This window comes from Leucopleurus acutus (assembly GCF_964270905.1).
Source record: "Leucopleurus acutus genome assembly, chromosome: 20".
NCBI lineage: Eukaryota > Metazoa > Chordata > Mammalia > Artiodactyla > Delphinidae > Leucopleurus > Leucopleurus acutus.
The window spans coordinates 8,706,426-8,724,916 of record NC_139162.1 but is presented as its reverse complement, the minus strand read 5'-3'; the positions used below and the strand labels follow the sequence as shown (position 1 = coordinate 8,724,916).

The 18,491-nt window shown below is 46.4% G+C and overlaps 1 protein-coding gene across 1 annotated transcript; it reads right to left on the bottom strand.

The window, feature by feature from the left end:
• Positions 1-216: 216 nt before the first annotated feature.
• MAF (MAF bZIP transcription factor) lies at positions 217-16,981 on the bottom strand. Its single transcript, XM_082862282.1, has 4 exons — positions 16,122-16,981; positions 14,771-15,948; positions 2,535-2,595; positions 217-405 (listed from the first exon to the last, which is right to left on the bottom strand). Exons 2-3 carry the CDS (start codon positions 15,901-15,903, stop codon positions 2,562-2,564), a joined length of 1,167 nt encoding a protein of 388 aa, XP_082718408.1. The 5' UTR covers positions 15,904-15,948; positions 16,122-16,981; the 3' UTR covers positions 217-405; positions 2,535-2,561.
• Between the last annotated feature and the right edge of the window lie 1,510 nt (positions 16,982-18,491).

The window sequence follows — 18,491 nt, the reverse complement described above, 5'->3', positions numbered from 1 at the left end:
TGCTTGCGTTTTATTTCTGGGTGATTCCTGGCAACGTGGGAGGACACGTTATACAAAGTAGAAACAAGATTTCGGAGTCCTTTTACTGTGTTTTTTGTTTATATCCCAGTTCATAACAGAGTAAAGCCTTCCTTACATTGGTTTGAATTCACGTCAGCATAGGTACAGTCAGGATAAAACATATCCACTCAGCTAATTTTTAAGACTAGGAAAAAAAAAGTGACGGGTACTTAGAACCCGGGAAGAGCTGTTTTTACAAGTTCCATCAGGAAACTCCCACGGGTGACAGGAAAGCTACCAACAGGCCTCTCCCCTATGTTATATGTGTCCGACCTGCCCTGCCCCAAGGCAGCTCTGTTAAGGCTCGGTTGCATCCGGATGGGTCTTAGCCAATGTCAGGAACATCTGTAATGGGTAGAGCATACACATCAGCAGGCTAAGGTCCACCAGTATCTCCCGAAATTAGTGTTTCAACACACAAGATGAAAGAGCATGTATTAAAGGCCTGCTTTCAGTTTTGGTGCCAACCATGAGTAGTTGTGTTACCTCCTTTTGACAATTCACGCTAAGAGACAGCCTCTAAGGTGAATTCCAAAGCCACTCTTTGTCTTAGGGTCAAGCAACACCATCACTTCTTTCCATGGTGACGATGCTAACATCACACCTGACCCAGGGATGCTACCATGGAGAAACTGACATCAAACGGCAGTGTGGGACTGTTGTCTCTCTTGATCGTCATGTTAGAAGACTTTGCTTAGAAGGCACAACCTTGATAAATCATGCACTTGGGTAGATTTGCGTATGTTAAGCTGGAACGTGCACTAATGGAAAATGTTAGGATCAAGGGATGCTATGAAAATGGAGAATTTGATCTTTTTGTGATACCACTTAGGATGACTATTCTGTAATATGCCCAAGAACCAGAATATAATCTAGACTGTGTTTCTGAGAATAAATAAAATAGTCAAATGCCTCCCCAAATGGCTTGTGATTTAATTCTCACACTCTAGCCTAGAAAATTGCCAGAAATAAGCCACAAAGTTGTACAGAGTGGAAATCAGCAAGACAGCAGAAAGCTAGTGATTCCCCATTTTTGGCTTCCAGGACTGAAATCTCTTAACCAAAGTGACTTTCTGAAAATAAACTAAGTAACTCTCCCAGGAGTATCAAGTATTGAACTTTTCATATATCAGCTTATAATACCTAATACCACAGAGTAACTTGGAGGAATTGTCCTCCTCTCCAAATCCCCCATCTAGCCAAATGCCTTTCTCTTCCTCACTCTCACCTGTCAATCATGTTCACAGCTGAAATTTGATTTCTCTCCCGCCAGTAACCTTATATGAAATATTACGGGGGGGGGGGGGGTCAAGACCCGGGTGAATCTTGCCTTAAAAGTTCATTAACTCTTCGCTCAAAATGGATGGTTTCGGTGTAACAAAACCTGCCCGGTGTGTCTGGATCATTATATTTAATAGATGGCTTTCAAACTGCAATTATAAGGACAGGGATAAAAGAAAGGAATAGAAAGAGAAAGGAATAAAGTATCGGTATGGCATGCATACACAAGGATACACAAATTAATCCCAAAGGTGTACACTTAGTTAAAATCTATGTATGAGAGCTATTAAAGAAAACGTTAATTTTGTTTAAGGCTAGGAAAGAAATCATGTTAAATATTCACAGTCCAGTTATTCAAAGCCTGTCCTTATAATAATGTGTAAAAGTAAGTAATCAGATACCATATCAGAAGAGCGGGAAAAAATCCGGGTCTGTTTCCTGACACCCTCAATTCACTGGATTCTTAAAGTGTCTCCTTCTTAAACAGTAGCAATTTGACGGTGGGACTTAAACCCAAAGCTGTATTTCATGCAAATTTCTCAGCAAGCAAATTTCATAAAAAAAAAAAAAAAGTCAAACTTCATTCCATTAGCCAATAAGACGTAACAGGAATACATAAAACGATAACACTAAGTAATTATTGGTGTAAGAGTGTTGGTCTAGCTCTCTAAACGAAGAGGATTCATAATTAAATTCACCCCGGGATCCCTGTAATTGAAAACCCATTTAAATAGCTTAATTTCATTTTTTTTCATAGGTGAAAATCACATTTCTGCCTCCCTCTGCCTACATTTGAAGGGAGGAGTGGCTCCAAACTCACATTTGGACACAGGAGGGGGACAACGCAAATTGTCTGACATTCAAATATAAAGATGAGTCAACAGACTCACGCTAGTTAAGGCTAAAGATCTGAGATCTACTCGGACTGGATTAGTACTCTGTACACCACACCTACGTCATGAAATCAATATAAAAATGCATGCATGCTCGTCTCAACACACAATGCATCCTTCACTTCAGCATCTGGTATCACCATTTACGTACATGTGAAACCCCAATGCTAAAACCACTACAGCAGGAGACCTTCGCGCCTCGAAAGCGATCAGCATTCCTCACTCGCTTTGCTCGCTTGCTGTCTCCCTCATGGAAAATGCACTAAAACAAGCACATGCAAATTAGAAATCAAGATGTACCTCTTGGACTTCAGGCAACAGGATTTTTCACATCACTGATGTAGAGGATTCCCTTGGGTACCTGATTTAGTAAATATATTAAAATAAACAAAGGGTCATTAATAACCATGAAGAGGGCTTTAGAAGGACAGTATGTTCAAGGCAGCCTAACTACCTATGAAAAGGGCAGAATGAGACCAAAAGAAGAGTGATTTAGGTCCATTTGCTTTGGCATCCTGGTCTCAGCCCTGCCAGAGGAAGGGTTCACATGGAAGAGAATGGCGTGGGATGCTTCTTCAACGACCCCTCTCCACTCTTGCTCTGGTCCTGGGGGGGGCTGAGACAGTGATGCCCACTGGCCTGGCAGCCTGGAGCAGCTTTAGAGCTGCCCTCAGTTCAGAGAACCAAGCGATCCTGGGTTCACAGTGGAGGAGGATATGAATGGTCTCTGATGGGTGTCTCTCAAGTGTTCAAAGACTGCCCATCCCCAGGGAACCCAAACCAAACCCTGGCTCTTTACTAGGGCCTGTTTCTCTTCCATCTTCCCCCCTCCTCTTCCATTGCCCTGGTCTCTTCTGCTGGTACTGATGACCTTAATTGCAGATGTTCTCTTAACAAATAGAACCATTTAGAGACCACCCTTTTATTTATTAACTTCCTCTCTGTTTAAATTAGTAGCAGAGAATGCTTAGAACGGTAATATGAAAATGAGATTGCTTTAGAAAAAAAAAAACGTCTTTTTGCTTCACAGTGAATAACAAAGCACAGTAATTCAAAGTAGTTAGCTTTCTATGGTTCAAAAACCCCTTATTGCTATTAGCTATACTAATGTAAGTGGCAAAATAATTATCATTTACTGTACGGAGTCCAATATTTTCCAGACAGCAGTTTAATAACAAAGCAGACCTGTCATTTCTCCCCCTAGTTAGCCACACTCTACAAGTTCAGACTGTCAAAATATATTTAAAATCTAATTTAAAAAATTCAACATGGTTACAGTCAATCTGGGTACAATAACTGTGATAAACCAGTAAGTCAATCTAATTTTTTTTCCAACGTGGAGATTCAGTTATTCTTCTTTAATCTGCCCCACTTTTATTTGAATTACTTTACAATGGGTGTGAAAAACTGCACACAACGCATACACCTGCTGAAATCTGTAGGCTGCTGTAACTGACAGAATCTTTTACTTAAATTTTCATTTAGCGTAACTCTATAATTTTCCCAGTTCCCTTTATCTAAAGAGTCTGACTATGCATTAAAATACTCATATAAACAAATCTGTATTCAGATCTGTCAGAGCTGCCCCAAATACATCATGGGCTTTCATCCACATTTCACGTTAGAAATGCTTTTAAAACATTACGGCACAAAATACTCTTTCATGTCAGAGTATACACTAATCTTTTGCCAAATAAATTATTTCTATGCCAAAAAAAAAAAAAAAAGAAACAAGAAACATACTGAAGTTATAAAACCTGGAAGTGTTATCTGTGATATCAATTATTCTCCATTTCAACTTCAAATGGCTAATCTCAAACAAACAAACAAAACAAAACAAGAAAACTTCCCATATAAGGTCACTTAAAAAAAAGTCTTTAGGAACATCAGATTCTTCTAGAAATGCTAGTGAATAGAGTTTAAAAGCTTAAGAGATTGTGGAGGGAATATTTTTGTAATTCCTTTGGGGCAGTGCAAACGTATGTTAAGCTTCTGCAAGGAATATTTACAGGAGATCATAGACTCGTGAGGCATTTTTCAATTTTAGAACAATATTACAAAGCAATAATTGAACGGAGACTTTGCAAAATGCCCCTTTGCCTTCCTGACCGGCTCACTCATAGCCTCTGTTATTTCTGGAGAAAAAGAAGCGGACCTCATTAAATGCGTATTTGGAATCTTGCCTGAAATCTCATAAAGTAGATGTCCTTTTTAGATCATTGGTGTCCCTTTCCTCAAGATGACCTCTATTCTCTGGCCACCTGGGGAACCCATCCTGTTATCAAGGCATTTACTTTCAAAAGCTGGGGAGAGAGAGATTCTGTTTGCACACCTGAATAGGGTCCAAAAGCCATTGCCATTTTCTGTTCTCATCACCTTCACCCAGGATAGTCACTGGGGAAGGGTGGTGGAGGGCAAAGGGGTCTCACAGCGGAGCAGGAGAGGAGATTTTCCATCCTGACCCCAGCGGTGTAGTCGAAGCCAGACGTCTGCTAGCACAGAGCCTTGAAAAGTGGGATCTATTTACCTAACCATTAAATAGTACTTTTAAAATAGCATAGGAATGTACAGTGATATTCCAAGGAAGATTTTAAAGGTCTCACTACCGGTACAGTGCAGGGAATTAACACGGACAGTGCACCCTGAGAACATACAGATGGGCAGCACGCACCTCTGCAATGCTCTGAGTTATGCCAAGTCCAGCGAAGGTTTTATGGGAAGATGATTATTCTAAGACAGACCATTCAGGCTAGGTTTGGCTCCCGCCTACCAACACGTAGAGTAGACCGAAAAGAACTCTGTCGTGTGATCATGTCTGTGTCCTAATGTGGAAATGGCAGATTTATCTTTTAATAGCCTACCCCCTACAATGTGTTACAGTTCCATAAATAGATTAGATAGATAGATAAATGGCAGATGAAAGAATATGTTGGATCCATTGCCTGAAAACAGACTCGACTATCATCTTTTAACAGATTTCATCTGAGAATGATGACTGCCGGTTTCCCCCATTCTAAGAAAAAAGATTTCAGTAGAATCTGACAGTGTAAAAGTGCGTCAGATGCTGAGATCATTGCTTTCGTTTCAACACATTTATCTGCACATTTATGAATCCTTCCTTAAGCAAAGAAAAAGGAAAAAAGCGGGGGGGGGGGATTTATTTAAGAAGGTGCAATGATGCTTAACTGCTTCACACTCAAGGATCCAAAAAACTGAAGGTCCCTATAAGAAAAAAATCCTACATGGAAGGTCTCCCTTCTGAAATTAGTTGTTTTAAAGTTTCTCCTCTTTAGACAGTTTCTGAGTGCCTGAGATTTGATAGCAACTGTGTTGAATCTGGGAATGCAAGCAAGCCCCTCTTGCTGGAGCTGTGGGTGAAATCCTAATAAAGTTTTCCCGAGTAGCTTTCCTCTACAATAAACGTCAAACTCTATCAAGGAAAACCCCAACTGTATGGAGATTTCTAGAAAGATTTTCAAACAGTCTATCTAGATTTCCTTCTTTTTCTTTTGCCTCTTCGCCGTCTCTAACCAGAGCAGGAAAAAAAAAAAAAATCTAGATCTGGAAATGGGCCGGAAAATTAATAGAGTAAAAATCAAATGATCTGGAGCTGATGCTCTTATTTGCAGAAGCTTCCTGGGGCAGCTGGAAGGTGGGATGGGGGGTGTCCCAAGGTGAAAGGCGGAGACTTTTAGGGCTGAACCCCACTCCCTCCTTCCATGCGCCCACCCCAGAGCGCAGCAGAGCAGGTGTTTTCAATGTCCCCAAGGGCTCCACTGTGGCCAGGGCAGTCCTCTTGGAAACCTTAAACCAAATCCCAATACAAATCCAAGTACCCAGCTGGGTCGCGGGCACCGGGTGGGTGTGGGACCCTGGGGCTTGCTGGGAGTGGCCGCCGGTGGTGCCCCAGCACGGGCGCGGGCATCTCGGAGGGGAGCTGCTTTGCTAGCGTCCTGAGCCTGCTGGTCCCCCGGGGCGCAGCCCAGGGCCTGAGGCACGCGGGGACTCCTCTTGGCCTCAGGCAGCCGCCGGACCCAACCGCGGGGGCCCTGCTTCCTGTCCTTCTGCGCTTGATGCAGTGGCCAGGGGACCCTGAGGATGCGGAGTGCACCTGGCCAGGGCAGTGATGCCCAGAGTGAATGGGCCCCGCAGAACAAATGCAGACCGGGAGGGGGTCGGGCGGGGTGGAGGGTGCAGGGCATGCGTGGGGAGAGGGGATGCATGGGAACTGGGAGACGGGACCTCAGCATCCTCCCCACCTTCATCTCCTTCATTCCAGGCTTCAAAGTCCTTGGCGTGGGAAGCTCCCGCTGGCCTTAGACATGCCAGAGCCACTTCCCAGCTCTCCTCTGCATCCCTGCCTTTGTCTGCACTGGACCTGCCCCAGAAGTGACTTAATGGGTCCAAAGGCTCAGCTTAGGTGACTGCCTTCTGGTACAAGGCAGTGATTTCTGAGTCTCTCTGATGGCCCTGGTGACTAAGCATGGGGGGTAGAGGTGCCAGAAATTATAGAGAGGACACTGGGATGGGACAGGGACCAGGTGGTAAGGGGCCAAAGCCCTGGAGCTAAGGACATCTCTATTGCTTTTAGGGATCACGGGGATTTCAGGGTCTGCCAGAGGCCTGTCAGTCACCCTGCAAACACATCTAGCCTGGTGGGAAGCTAGGGCCCTAGGAATGACCTAGAGTTGACCCCTGGCCACTGGGGGTCATAAGCCAAGGTCCGTCTCTTGTTAGTAATACTCCCCCCAGCCCCTGCACACCAGCCGCTACCTGCCCTCTGCTCCGCTGGGCCTAGTTTGGGATTGCCTATTTTTCTGGGATCCTCAGGCCTGCTTTCCTTCTGGAAAATCCCCCAAAGGAGACCAGAAACCCACTTCCACAGGCTTCCAGAAGTGGATGAAGTCATGCAGAACCAGGACAGATTTTGGTTGCAAAAGGGAACTCGGCACTGCTGACCGGAGTTTTCGGCCCAGGATTCCCTTCACAACCATCCTTTTTGGGGAGTCTCTCAGGAGAGCCGTTACCACGCCTCCTCTCCCAGTTCTATAAGGTTTCATGGCCTCTCCTATTTCCTAACCGAAGGAACCAACCACAAGGAAAAACCATTCTTTGGCATCTTAGCTTGGAAACACTCAAGGTTGGTGATCAGAATATTTAGAATAAATTCAGAATCCAAATCCCCAGCGTGTAACTCACACCCAGGCCTGGGCTGGGTGGAGGCCAAGGGGGCGTGGGGAGGTGAGCACAGAACTATTTCTACTTCCTCTCCTCCTCTCCCAAAGCTCCACAGACACCCCTCCCTCATCCTCCCTTCTTGAATTAATGCCCCTTTCTAATCCTAACGAAAGATCCAAGAATCTGTGGAGAAGGGAGGAATGTGATTTTGCAATCCCGAGTTCTAATTATAGAAAAAATTGTTACTTGACAAAAAGAAAGGAAAAGAAAATGAATTGTGTTCAACAGGGAAGAGGTGCTTAGCAGATGACTACGATCTGGGTAGAGAACTGTGCATTCCAATCATAGCCTCTCTGTGGAAAATGCATTTTGTGAATTTCTTAAAACTGTCCAACTCTGATGCACATTCATAGAAAGGTCTGATTTCTGTGTGCCGTTGATGTGTTCTTTCTATATTGGCCTTGTTATATTGGGCAAACTTAGGGAAAACACACAAAGGGCTTTCAAATTTAAGCAATAAAAATGGTCACGATGCCATCAAACCTACTGCGGTGACCACAGAAATATGGGCATAACACATCCAATGTCTCCAATGTCCCCACTGCAAAATCACAGATTGAAATATTTATAAATGCCCCCAAATTAAGACATTTGCAATTTCCTCGGAGCTCTTAATTGGGGTTCGATCTCTAAAATTTTCAAAACAGAAACACACGTGAACATACAGGAAAGAAACGGACAGCTGAACCTGGTTTGCACCTGTGTGCAAATGTGTACAGTGGGTGACTCTTGCCTTCGAAGTCTGCGTGCGTCACCGTTCTCTCTGGCTTGCCTCATGTCTCACCTCCCACAGATGCTACAAAGGAATGGAGAGCCTGGGGTTTTGCTACGCCTTCGTGCCAAGCAATTTGATTTGCTTTGTTTTTTGTTTTGTCCCTCTCTAAAGGGTAAAGATGTTCCCACATTGTTGCAGGACTGTACTTCTTTATGCCCCGGCAATCATGAGACAGCCTGGGAGACTGAAATTCTCTCACCCTGTCCCCTACCCCCGCTGGAGAAAAAAAAAATGCCAGACAGAGCTGGGTTTGTTCAAGAGCCGTGGTGGAGCCAGGCTTGGAGAGAATTTCCCTTTTCTGGGGCTGTGTGATGTCTAGATTTTGAAGATTTATATCAAAAGTGAGAAAAGCAGTGTTATCAGAAGGTGGGTGAAGGCTCCTGCTCTGTTTTTAAACAAATACAAAAACAAACGAACTCATCCTGATTCAGTGGGCTGGAGGGCTGGACCACCTCTCCCTTATGGCTACCGTCTGCCCAGCCTTGGACTTGGGACATCTTTTAAATTTAGGATGGGCCCAGAGTGAGAACAAACTAGGTTTCTCTTATTTTACTCTGGACAACAAGGAAGGCACCGACCCCAAATTATTCATCTAGCCTCCTGAGTAATAATCAGAAGTGGTGAAAAGGATAGCCTCTCACGGTAGTTATCTCTTCCCTAAGAATGAAGACATTTCTTCAAGAAAAGGGACAAAATTTAAAAATGTATCAAACGAAAGTAAATCGCAGTGGGGAGCCTCGCAGACGAGCAGTGGAAAGCGGGTGAACCTGGCTTCCTAGCCTCTCTGATCCCGTGTTTATACGAGAAGTAAGCCCCGCAGCTTCGGCTGTGTGTTTTACTGGCACGGAAATCAGACGGCTAAAGGTTGTCACGCGTGGACCTCAGTCTTCCAACCTATCTCTGTTAGTCTTTAACTACCGACAGGCAAAAAATTGAGATACCTGTGCAGCCAGCAGACTTTTAAATACATTGATTGGCCTAGAACACCGGGGGAGTACATTTGATCAAGCCAAGGGTGAATACGGAAGTAAGTTGGTCTGAACCAAAAACAAAGACAACAGCAAAAACCTTCCAACTACTGTACTCGGGAACCTCTGAATGTGTCACAAGCCACTTCAGTCATTTCAGACAAGGACACGCTGGGAATGTGGCTACTGAGACAGCTGCGCCCCATGTTTGCAAGCGTGGTTACCATTTGCCCCCTGTACGCTGTGTTTAACCTTAAAGCTGGTGGTTTGGCAAGGGGAGGTCCTATTTAAGAGCAGAAGTATCTCGAATCAACGTTACTGAATAAAAACTACCGGGGTAAAGGTATAAGGGGGAAAAGATCAGAGCCTTAGAATCCCGCGTTCAGTAATAAATAGAGCATCTCGCATTGGAATGGCCTCTGTTGAGAGTCCAGGTGGTTATGGCATGAAGGCAGATAAATATGATTATCTACACATCATTTCCTCACTGAGATCAGGAAGTAGAGTCTCTGCCTATTTGAGGTCAATCTATTAATGTGTCGGATACATTGTAAAAAATTACTACACGGTTCTGGAAAAAAAAGAAAACATGGGAGGTGACTTTGTGGATGCCTGAGAGCAGAGAAGGGGGAGGAAAAAAAAAAGCACACGGAGGGGGTGTACTTAACTAACATTGGTTTCACTTACGGCTCTGTCTGATGAATGACCACGTTTGACATCACTGAAAATACAATACTATCCAGGGCCCGAGAGAAAAGCAGGGTGCTCGGCTCTGTTAAAGCTTCTGCCCGTGGCATCTGCTTGGGGAGGGGGGGTCAATTATTTATTTATTTTTCTTCTTAGTAAAATTATCTGCCAGAGAAACAACGAAGCGTGAAAAAGTACTGTTTAGCGTGTGCATGTCTACATAGGCTTTAAAAATGCTAGCTGTTAACCTTCTGTGACACTTCCCTTCATATCAACGCACATACCTTGTAAATTTCAGTGGATTTTTTTTTTAAAAACCAATATTACAGGTTGAAAACAATCGCATCTATTCATTCTGGCGCATCGTAAAGTAAGAAACACCAGCGTGCTTTTCTGTGGGTCTGTGTGATCCTCAGACAGGAGGCACAGTTAATTAGCAGGCAGCTTATACATTTAATAGCTTTCATCTCTTAACACATTTATTTTTTTAAAAAGGAAACTAAATAGAAGTCAGGGGTGGGCTGTGTTCCATGACTGCAGATAGTAATAAAAATAATAAAAATACAGTTCTCACGTAAATTTCATTTTGTGAACACACGGGTAAGCACATGACGCTGTGGGGCTTCCAAAATGTGGTGTATCCCACCGACGGCTCCAACCTGTGAGTGGGCTCAGTTCTGTATTTGGAATGAAAGGAATTTTAACACTATTTAGACAAAGACTCAAATGCAGTGTAAAGGGAAAGCTAGATTTCCTTACATGATTAAAAAAAAAATGTAGAGACTTATTGGTAGTAAGGGCACTCAGGCAGGATTTCTTTGTTAAAAAAAAAAAAGCATGTATTTGTGTTCACCACTCTCATTACATTTCAAAGTTTTTAGTAATGGTTATTTCTGAAAGTGCCTTTCATTAGGAGTTAGCCTTCTCTTAAAGGCAGCCACCAAAACCTCACTTTTTTGCCAGCACCTCTGTATTTGGCGTTTTCATATTTGGGGCAAAAACCTGCTTATTATATTAAACTGCCTTGTAGGGGCCTACCAAAATGCTTAATTGTTGGACCACTGTATTTTTTCGCAAGTGGCATTCCTCATGAGGTAACTGCAGTCACTCCATCCAGGTCACTGTTATTTTGAAAATGTTTGCCTAAAATTTTGTGTCAGATGCTGGGCTTCCTGTATAAGCGATATTTCTGCTTCTACAGGGGGAGACTGCAAATCTCCTCGTTGGGATCGGACCAAAAAAAAAAAAACAAAACAAAACAAGAACTCTGAGACAGAGAAGAACAGCTAACTTCAAGAACATGGAGGTAGGTTTACTATTAAGACCTGTGTTAAAGCAAACTAAAGTGTGGATTCAGGGGCCCTATCCACTGTCTTCATGTTCTGTGAAAAAGGGTAGGAAGGCTGACACACCGGCCAGAGCTCATCAGCGCCAAGCACAACCTGTTTTCCTCAAAATCAGGCCTTCGTTCAGAGTTGCAATATTATTGTTATTATTATTTTTTGAAGAACAGAAAACAAAATAAAACAAAAGTCACCGTGTTTGGCTATATTTTCAAAACAGTGTTGGCTTTGTCTAACATTCTATTAGCCATCTAGGGGAAGTTGCTGAAGAATGCAAACTGCATGAATTTGTAACATTAGTTGCATGAATTTGTGTCATTTTAAAATAGGTCAATGCTGTTAGTGAAGGTAGCTCCAGACTTTCCAAGGGATCTTTTAAGTGAGCCCGCACACGTAGCCTGTGTTGGGGTAAAGGCCGATAAATCAAAGCACAGCCTTTATTCCAACCAGGCATTATTTTCTGCTTGTATTCCAGGAGCTAAGGTGCTCTGAAATCATTACCAGCTCATCTACGTGGAGAAGCCCTCAGCTAAATATTCACAGGGAAATATGATTTAATAACAGTTTAAACCCAGATACGTACTTGGACTTCTGTGAGAGGTGGATTTTTCTTTTTCCTATTTAAGACAAATGACCTTCAAAGTTAAGAAACAAACAAACAACTGTAATTTGTCCGAAGTGTTGATGTGAAATCCTGTCAGGCCTTGCTAACAAGAAAATCATGGCATGTAAGGGAAGAAGGAAAAATAATCAATTTGAGCCAAAAGGCAAGAATTGTTTATCTTTACCATTGAATGCATATGTGCCCAAGCCACCTCTGCCAATGCCTTCTCTGCCGGGCTCGTTTCCCTCTAGATGGCTGTGTGGTGGGATGAGAAGCTCAGGGCGAGGCTGAGAAGGCCCTGCTCTCTGGTTGGGATTTTTGTTTGTTTGTTTCCACCAGGGCAATGATGTCTCTACTTATTTGAAAACTGAAAACTCTGGGGGAGGGGGATTTTGAGAGATTGTAATTTACATTTATATTAAATATTACTAATTATTGGAAGGGACTGGCCTTCCACCTTACAAAACAGCCTATGTTTCACTCTGAATTATTGCCTCATTACTTCTCCATTAATCCTTCCTCTGGAGAAAAGGATGCCTTTTACACTTCTAACGCAGTGTTGGGCCCAGTTAAACTGTACACTAAGAAACTGAGTACAGAATCAAAAAAAAAATGCAGTTTATTATTGTAGATTATTCTTTCTCTTGATATAACCAGAATTGAAAATGAAAGAAAAGCACATAGGAACATCACGCGTGGTTAGTTAGTAACTCAAGATATAAAACAATTTTGCACAGCAAAATATGTAAAAGAAAAGTAACTGACAAGATTTTTTTATATTTATTGTGGTAAGATTTACTTTTCATTTTGTTTTTAAAGACAGGATGTAAGTCCCTGAAAATAACATTTACTGATTATTGCCTTTAAAACTGTGGATTTTTTTTTAAGTTACAGAAAATCCAGTTCTGCACCACAATACAACTGTAAAAAAATCTGCATCATCTTAAAACTGTGCAGTAATGCCATTTTTTATAACTGCATCAATTTATTAGCGTTCTAAACAGTTTTGCAAATTTTTTTTGTATTATATGCTTGCAGGTTATATCTTAGTGCAATTCAGTCCCAAATACTTTAATTTTGAAAAAAAAAACATACATTTTGAATGTAAAATACCCCTACAGATATAAACAGGGGTGCTTCCCCTTTTAATACTTTGGTTTTCAATACAGTCAGTGGTATAGCAAAGACTACACATACCCAACTTATATTTAAGTTGCAAGCACATGCTGTATAAGCTACTTTTTTTTAAACAGTCCCCTTGCAAACTCTACCCCCCTTAACATCACAACAGTAAACAATTTAGTGCATCAATCTTTTAAAAAATCTACAGCTAAACAGACCTAACTCTTTCAAATTTATCTATAACATTCCTTTATCTGTAGCATACATTTTAACTGGGCTAACAGATTATAAAAACTAGAATTAAATTATATACTAGAAACCCATAGCATTCCACATTTGACAATGACCAAAAGCCAAAAAAAAAAAAAAAAAAAAAAAGGAAAAAGAAAACAAACCAAAAAAAATAACGGGGCAGATTTCTTTTTTTAAAAAATAAATTTTAGACTGCTTTCGGCAACAGCACAATTTTAGTCCCCCCAGTGGGGCAGTCATTCTTATTAAAAAGAAAGCATTAAGAGTTCTTTACTGTTGGCCGTGTTAAATTTTTTAACCCATTCTGGCATCTTTAACAAGGAATCCCTTCAGTGCATTTACAATGGGAGGCTGAAGTTCTGAGTAACTCAAAGCGGTTTTGGAGCAGATGCAAACTTTCATGGGAAGAAGGCTCTACGGTTGCACTTTTTTTTGTTCTGAACTCAAAAAACTCATGAGGCAATAAAACAAAAGTATGAATGCCAATGCCATAAGTCTTCGAACGTCCATTTCCAAGCCAAAAGGAAAAAAAAAAAGAAAAAAATAATTATACCATACATGTCCAGCATGCAGGCTTTTTTTTTATTAATATAATGTCTCTTTTCCATAAAGTCTTTGAAACAGTTATAGTTCATTGTTGCTAAGACAAAGTAGCAAGCATCGTAATGCATGAGATGAGAATGAGTTTTTTAAATGGCAGACTAAACTCTCAGATTTGGCATCATAAGGACCAAAACTCACGAGTCACACCCAGAAGGTTGATGCAGGCTTGATTGTGGCAGGTTCATGAGGATTTTTCCCCTCTATTTTAGCATAACAATGCTCAAAAAAACCCGATGGAACTCAGCACGCTGCAAGTGTATAACATTTCACATTTTTTTTTTTCCTTTGCAAGCTCAATCTCATACGAAGAACTCAGGAGGAGAAAAAAAAAACTTAGCTTTTTTTTTTTCTTTTTTTTCTTTTATCTCAGAGGAGATGGGTGGAGAGGGAGTGAGGGTGGAGTGTGGGGAGGAAAAAAAAGGAGGTAACACAGCAAGCTCCAAAAACTCTAATTAAAAAAAAAATCCAAACAATACAAACACACACACACAGAAAATGAACACCAGCTCATGAACTGAAGAAGAAAAAAATATGTGAATGATGCAGGCTTCAAAGGTGAGCATGAGGAACTCTGCCGAGATCGCTGAACATTGAGCACGTTGGGGGGGGGGGAGTGTTAAAAAAAAGAAAAAACAAACAAGCTAGCGAGTTATGGAGAATTTCAGATTGGCAATGCATGAGCCAGACAACCTGCCCCTCCCCGACTTCAAAACAGCCGTCGCCACCACCACCAACTCGGAGCACGGTGTGTGTGTTGTGTGTGTGTGTGTGTGTGTGTGTGCGTGTGCGTGCGCGCAGGGGGCAACTGGGGGGGGGGCAAGCTCGGGAGGGGAGGGGGCGAGGCGGTGGCGAGTAAGGCTCTGGAAGTGGCAAGCCCACACCCGAGTCGGACCCCCACGGAGCACTTATCAAGGTGGCTAGCTGGGATCGCGTGTCAGACTCACATGAAAAACTCGGGAGAGGACGGGTTGTCGCTGCTCGAGCCGTTTTCTCGGAAGCCGCTGCTCACCAGCTTCTCGTATTTCTCCTTGTACGCGTCCCTCTCGCGCACCAGCCTGGAGATCTCCTGCTTGAGGTGGTCGACCTGCTGCAGCAGCTGGTTCTTCTCGGACTCCAGGACGTGCCTCTGCTGCACCCTCTTGAAGCGGCAGGACTGGGCATAGCCGCGGTTTTTCAGGGTCCGCCTCTTCTGCTTCAGCCGGATCACCTCCTCCTTGCTGACCCCGCGCAGCTGCCGGTTCAGCTCGCGCACCGACATGGTCACCAGCTGCTCGTCGGAGAAGCGGTCGTCGAAGTGCAGGCCGCCGGCGGCGTGGTGCGGGTGCAGGGCGCCCCCCGCCCCCGCCGCGCCCCCGCCGCCGCCGCCGCCGCCGCCGCCGCCGCCTCCGCCGCCGCCGCCCCCGGCGCTGGCCGGGCCGCCGCCGCCCGAGCCGCCCGCGCCACCGGCCGAGGCGGACGCGCTGCCCGCGGCGCCGGGCGCGCCGGCCGTCGGGTGATGGTGGTGGCCGGCGGCGTGGTGGTGGTGGTGGTGGTGGTAGTGCGGGGCCGCGCCGCTCTGCGCGGCGGCCGCGGCGATCACGGCGGACACCACGGCGGCGGCGGGGCCCATCTCCTCGCCGCTGCCGCCCAGGGAGCCGCCGGCGCCGGCCCCGGCCGCCGAGGCCAGCTGCTGCGCCCCGCGCGCGTAGCCATCGAAGCCGCCCTGGAGCTGGTGGCTGTTGCTGATGAGCGCCTCGACCGCGTCCTCGGGGCTGAAGCCCAGCGCCTCGGGGTTCAGCTGCTGCGGGTAGCCGGTCATCCAGTAGTAGTCTTCCAGGTGCGCCTTCTGCTCGCTGCCCGAGCCCGGGCTGGGCGCCGAGAAGCTGGGGGAAGGGGGCACCGAGCTGCACGGCGTGCTCATGGGGGTGGAGGACAGCGAGCCCCCGGCGATGAGACGGCCACACTGGCTGATGATGCGGTCGGTCTCCACCGGTTCCTTTTTCACTTCAAACTTCATCAGATCGAAGTCATTAACATATTCCATGGCCAGGGGACTGGTGGGCAGGTCGGAGTTGCTCATTGCCAGTTCTGATGCCATTCTCCTGCCGCCGCCGCCGCCGCCGCCGCCGCTCCGCCAGATGGGCTGCAGGAGAGGGGCCAGCGGGCTGTGCTGGGTGGCCAGCGGGTGAGCCAGCTTGCCGGGCTGGGGCGCTTCTAGCTCGCGCGGCGGTGGCTGGCCCGAAACCTCCGAGCGCGCACACACACCCCCCGCCCTGCCCGCGCCCCCCGCGCCCGCCCTCCCTCCCCCCTGCTCACGCCAATGTGCTTGCTCGCTCGCCCCGGCCCCTCCTCGCCTGCTCGCCTCCTAGCGCGCCGAGCCGGCGGCTTCAGGCTCGGGAAGGTCCTCTGCGGGCTGCGGTGGCGGCGGCGGCGGCGAAGCCAGAAGAGCCCGGCTGGGTGCGCGGCGTCCCCCGCTCGCCGCTCCGCTGCGCGTTTTGCATAAGGAGTGCTCGCCTCGCCGGCCCGGGCTGCAGGCGGGGCGCGCGCGGCGGCCGCTCGGGGCTGGAGGCGCGGCGGGCCGCTGTCCGGGCGGCGCGGGCCTTGGCACAGGGGAGTTAACACTTCATGCTTCTCGCCTCCTCTTCTGCCTGGCTTTTTTTTTTTTTTTTCCCTTTCCTCTCTCTCTCTCTCTCAACCTCGCGGTCTTCCTCCCTCCGTGCCAAGTGCAAGACAGAGGTGCAGCCGGGCTGGAGGAAAGGGAGGGGGGAGCGGAGTTCTTTCTTGCCTTTTTTTTTTTTTAAAGCGAAATAGCGAAGTCCTGGGGAAAGGCGAGGCGGAGAGCAAAAGGGGAGAGGCCGAGCCGACGAGCAGCCCGAGCTACAGCTCGAAGATGAAAAAAAGATTTTAAAGCCTCTGATCCAGCAAGAAGAGTTTAAAGCAATTGCTGAGTTTTATAGCACTTGTGACGTCAGGCCCAAAAGGGAAATTGACTGGTACTCCGGACCAATGGGAGGCGGCGAGAGCGGCCGCGATTAGCATAATATAGAAACAAGGAAACTTTTCCGAGCTGTCAATCAGGGCCCAATCAGCTGACTGTCAGCTGGGACTGGCAGTCTTAACCCTTCCTGTGCCGCAGCCTCCTCGGGAGGTTGCAAAGCCCGGCGCAAAGTTTGGTGCAAGAGGGGAAGGAGTTTTCCAGGGGGACTGCGGAAACCCGGGTGGACCGGCAGGACGGTTGGCTTTACTTCGGAGCGAGAAAGGCCTGCCTTCCAGAGCCCCAGCTCGCCCGCCACTCGCTCGGCCGGGATTGGCCGCCGCCCCCCGCCCCCCGCCCCCGCCGACCACCATCCCCAGGGTCGTGAATTCACCGGGTAGCTTTTTCTCCTTGCTCCACCTTCGGCACCCAGGTGTCCGCCCGGGGGAACCTTCCTTCCCCCGAGCCTGGCAGTGCCCGGAGCTCAAACTTGGCCCAAACTCTTTGTCCCTCTTCCCGGTGGCCGCGCGCGGGTGTGCAGGGGTCCAGACGGCGCGGAGGACGTCGCCCCGCCGCGCGCCTGCTGGGGCGGTCTGGAGTCGGCGGAAAGAGAAAGCGCGCTTTATCACCCTCTTTTAAAGGAGGTGAACTAAGTTGTTCGGGAGCCATTCCGCGCGGGGGCTGGTTGCCCGCTGGCGTCGCGTGCCCTTGCGGGGGGAGCGAACTCCTCCGCGAATTAACTCCGGGAAAGCTCGGAGTCAGGTCAGCCCGGCTCACCCTCCGGCTTCCGACTCTGGCCCGAGTTTGGCCTTTGAGATTCATTTCTCTCCCCCCCCCCCCCACACACCCTTATGAAATCTGACTCCTGTTTATCAGGGTCCCGCGCGCCCTTTGCACTTTTACGTTTCACTTAATTATTTCAGACTTGATCGTGGCGTGGAACAAGGGGTACAAAAAAAACAAACACCCAGCCTTCACCAGCTCCCCTCGAAGGGTTAAATTTTAAACGGCGGTTTCTCGGACGGGCCCGGAAACCTAGAGTGGGGGTGGGGTGGAGTGGAGTGGGGGGCTGCATCTCCCCCTCGGGGTCGCGGATGCTAATGACTATTCAGTTTTCTAGACCGATCCTTCTAAAGCTTATGCAAAAAAGAAAAAGGAAGGAAAGAGAAAGAAAAGAAAAAAGAACCAACAACTCTGTTTCTAAGATTTTAAAGCGATAGACCAAATGGAGAAGCCGAGATTGACTTGGGGGGAAGCAAGAGTGCGTGAAGCCGACCCAGAGTTTGGAAGACCAGCCCGCCCGCTTGGATGTTGGACTGTTGATTCCTCCAATTAATGAAATGCATTTGGTGTTAATCATATTTATCTTATTTTATGGGACGAGGGGGGGGACGCTAGGACGGTGCATTAAAAAAAAAAAAAATTCTGAAAAGCCTGCAAAACGATCGAAGAGTGAAAACTATTGTTGGACCGACTTGGTTTTTACCTCAACAGCGCCACCTTTCGGCAAAGGTCAGTTGAAATTGATCCGTGTCCAGTTTTGTTGATGAAATGAAAAGAAGCTGGTTTCCCTAGGTGGGAGGAGAAAAGAGGCACAGAAAGTTACTTTGACTGCAGTGGGAGAACCCGACTTTGTTAGGAAAGGGGCTGAAGGCAGTGCTGGCAGGTGCGAGAATCATTTTTCTCTACCATCCCCCTTGACTGTGAATACA

Excerpts from the sequence above, each read along its gene's own strand:
- MAF (XM_082862282.1), bottom strand. The coding sequence starts at position 15,903 with ATGGCATCAGAACTGGCAATGAGCAACTCCGACCTGCCCACCAGTCCC. Across the intron at positions 2,596-14,770 it reads TCCTCTCCCGAGTTTTTCAT|GTACCCAAGGGAATCCTCTA; the intron begins GTGAGTCTGACA and ends TTACTAAATCAG.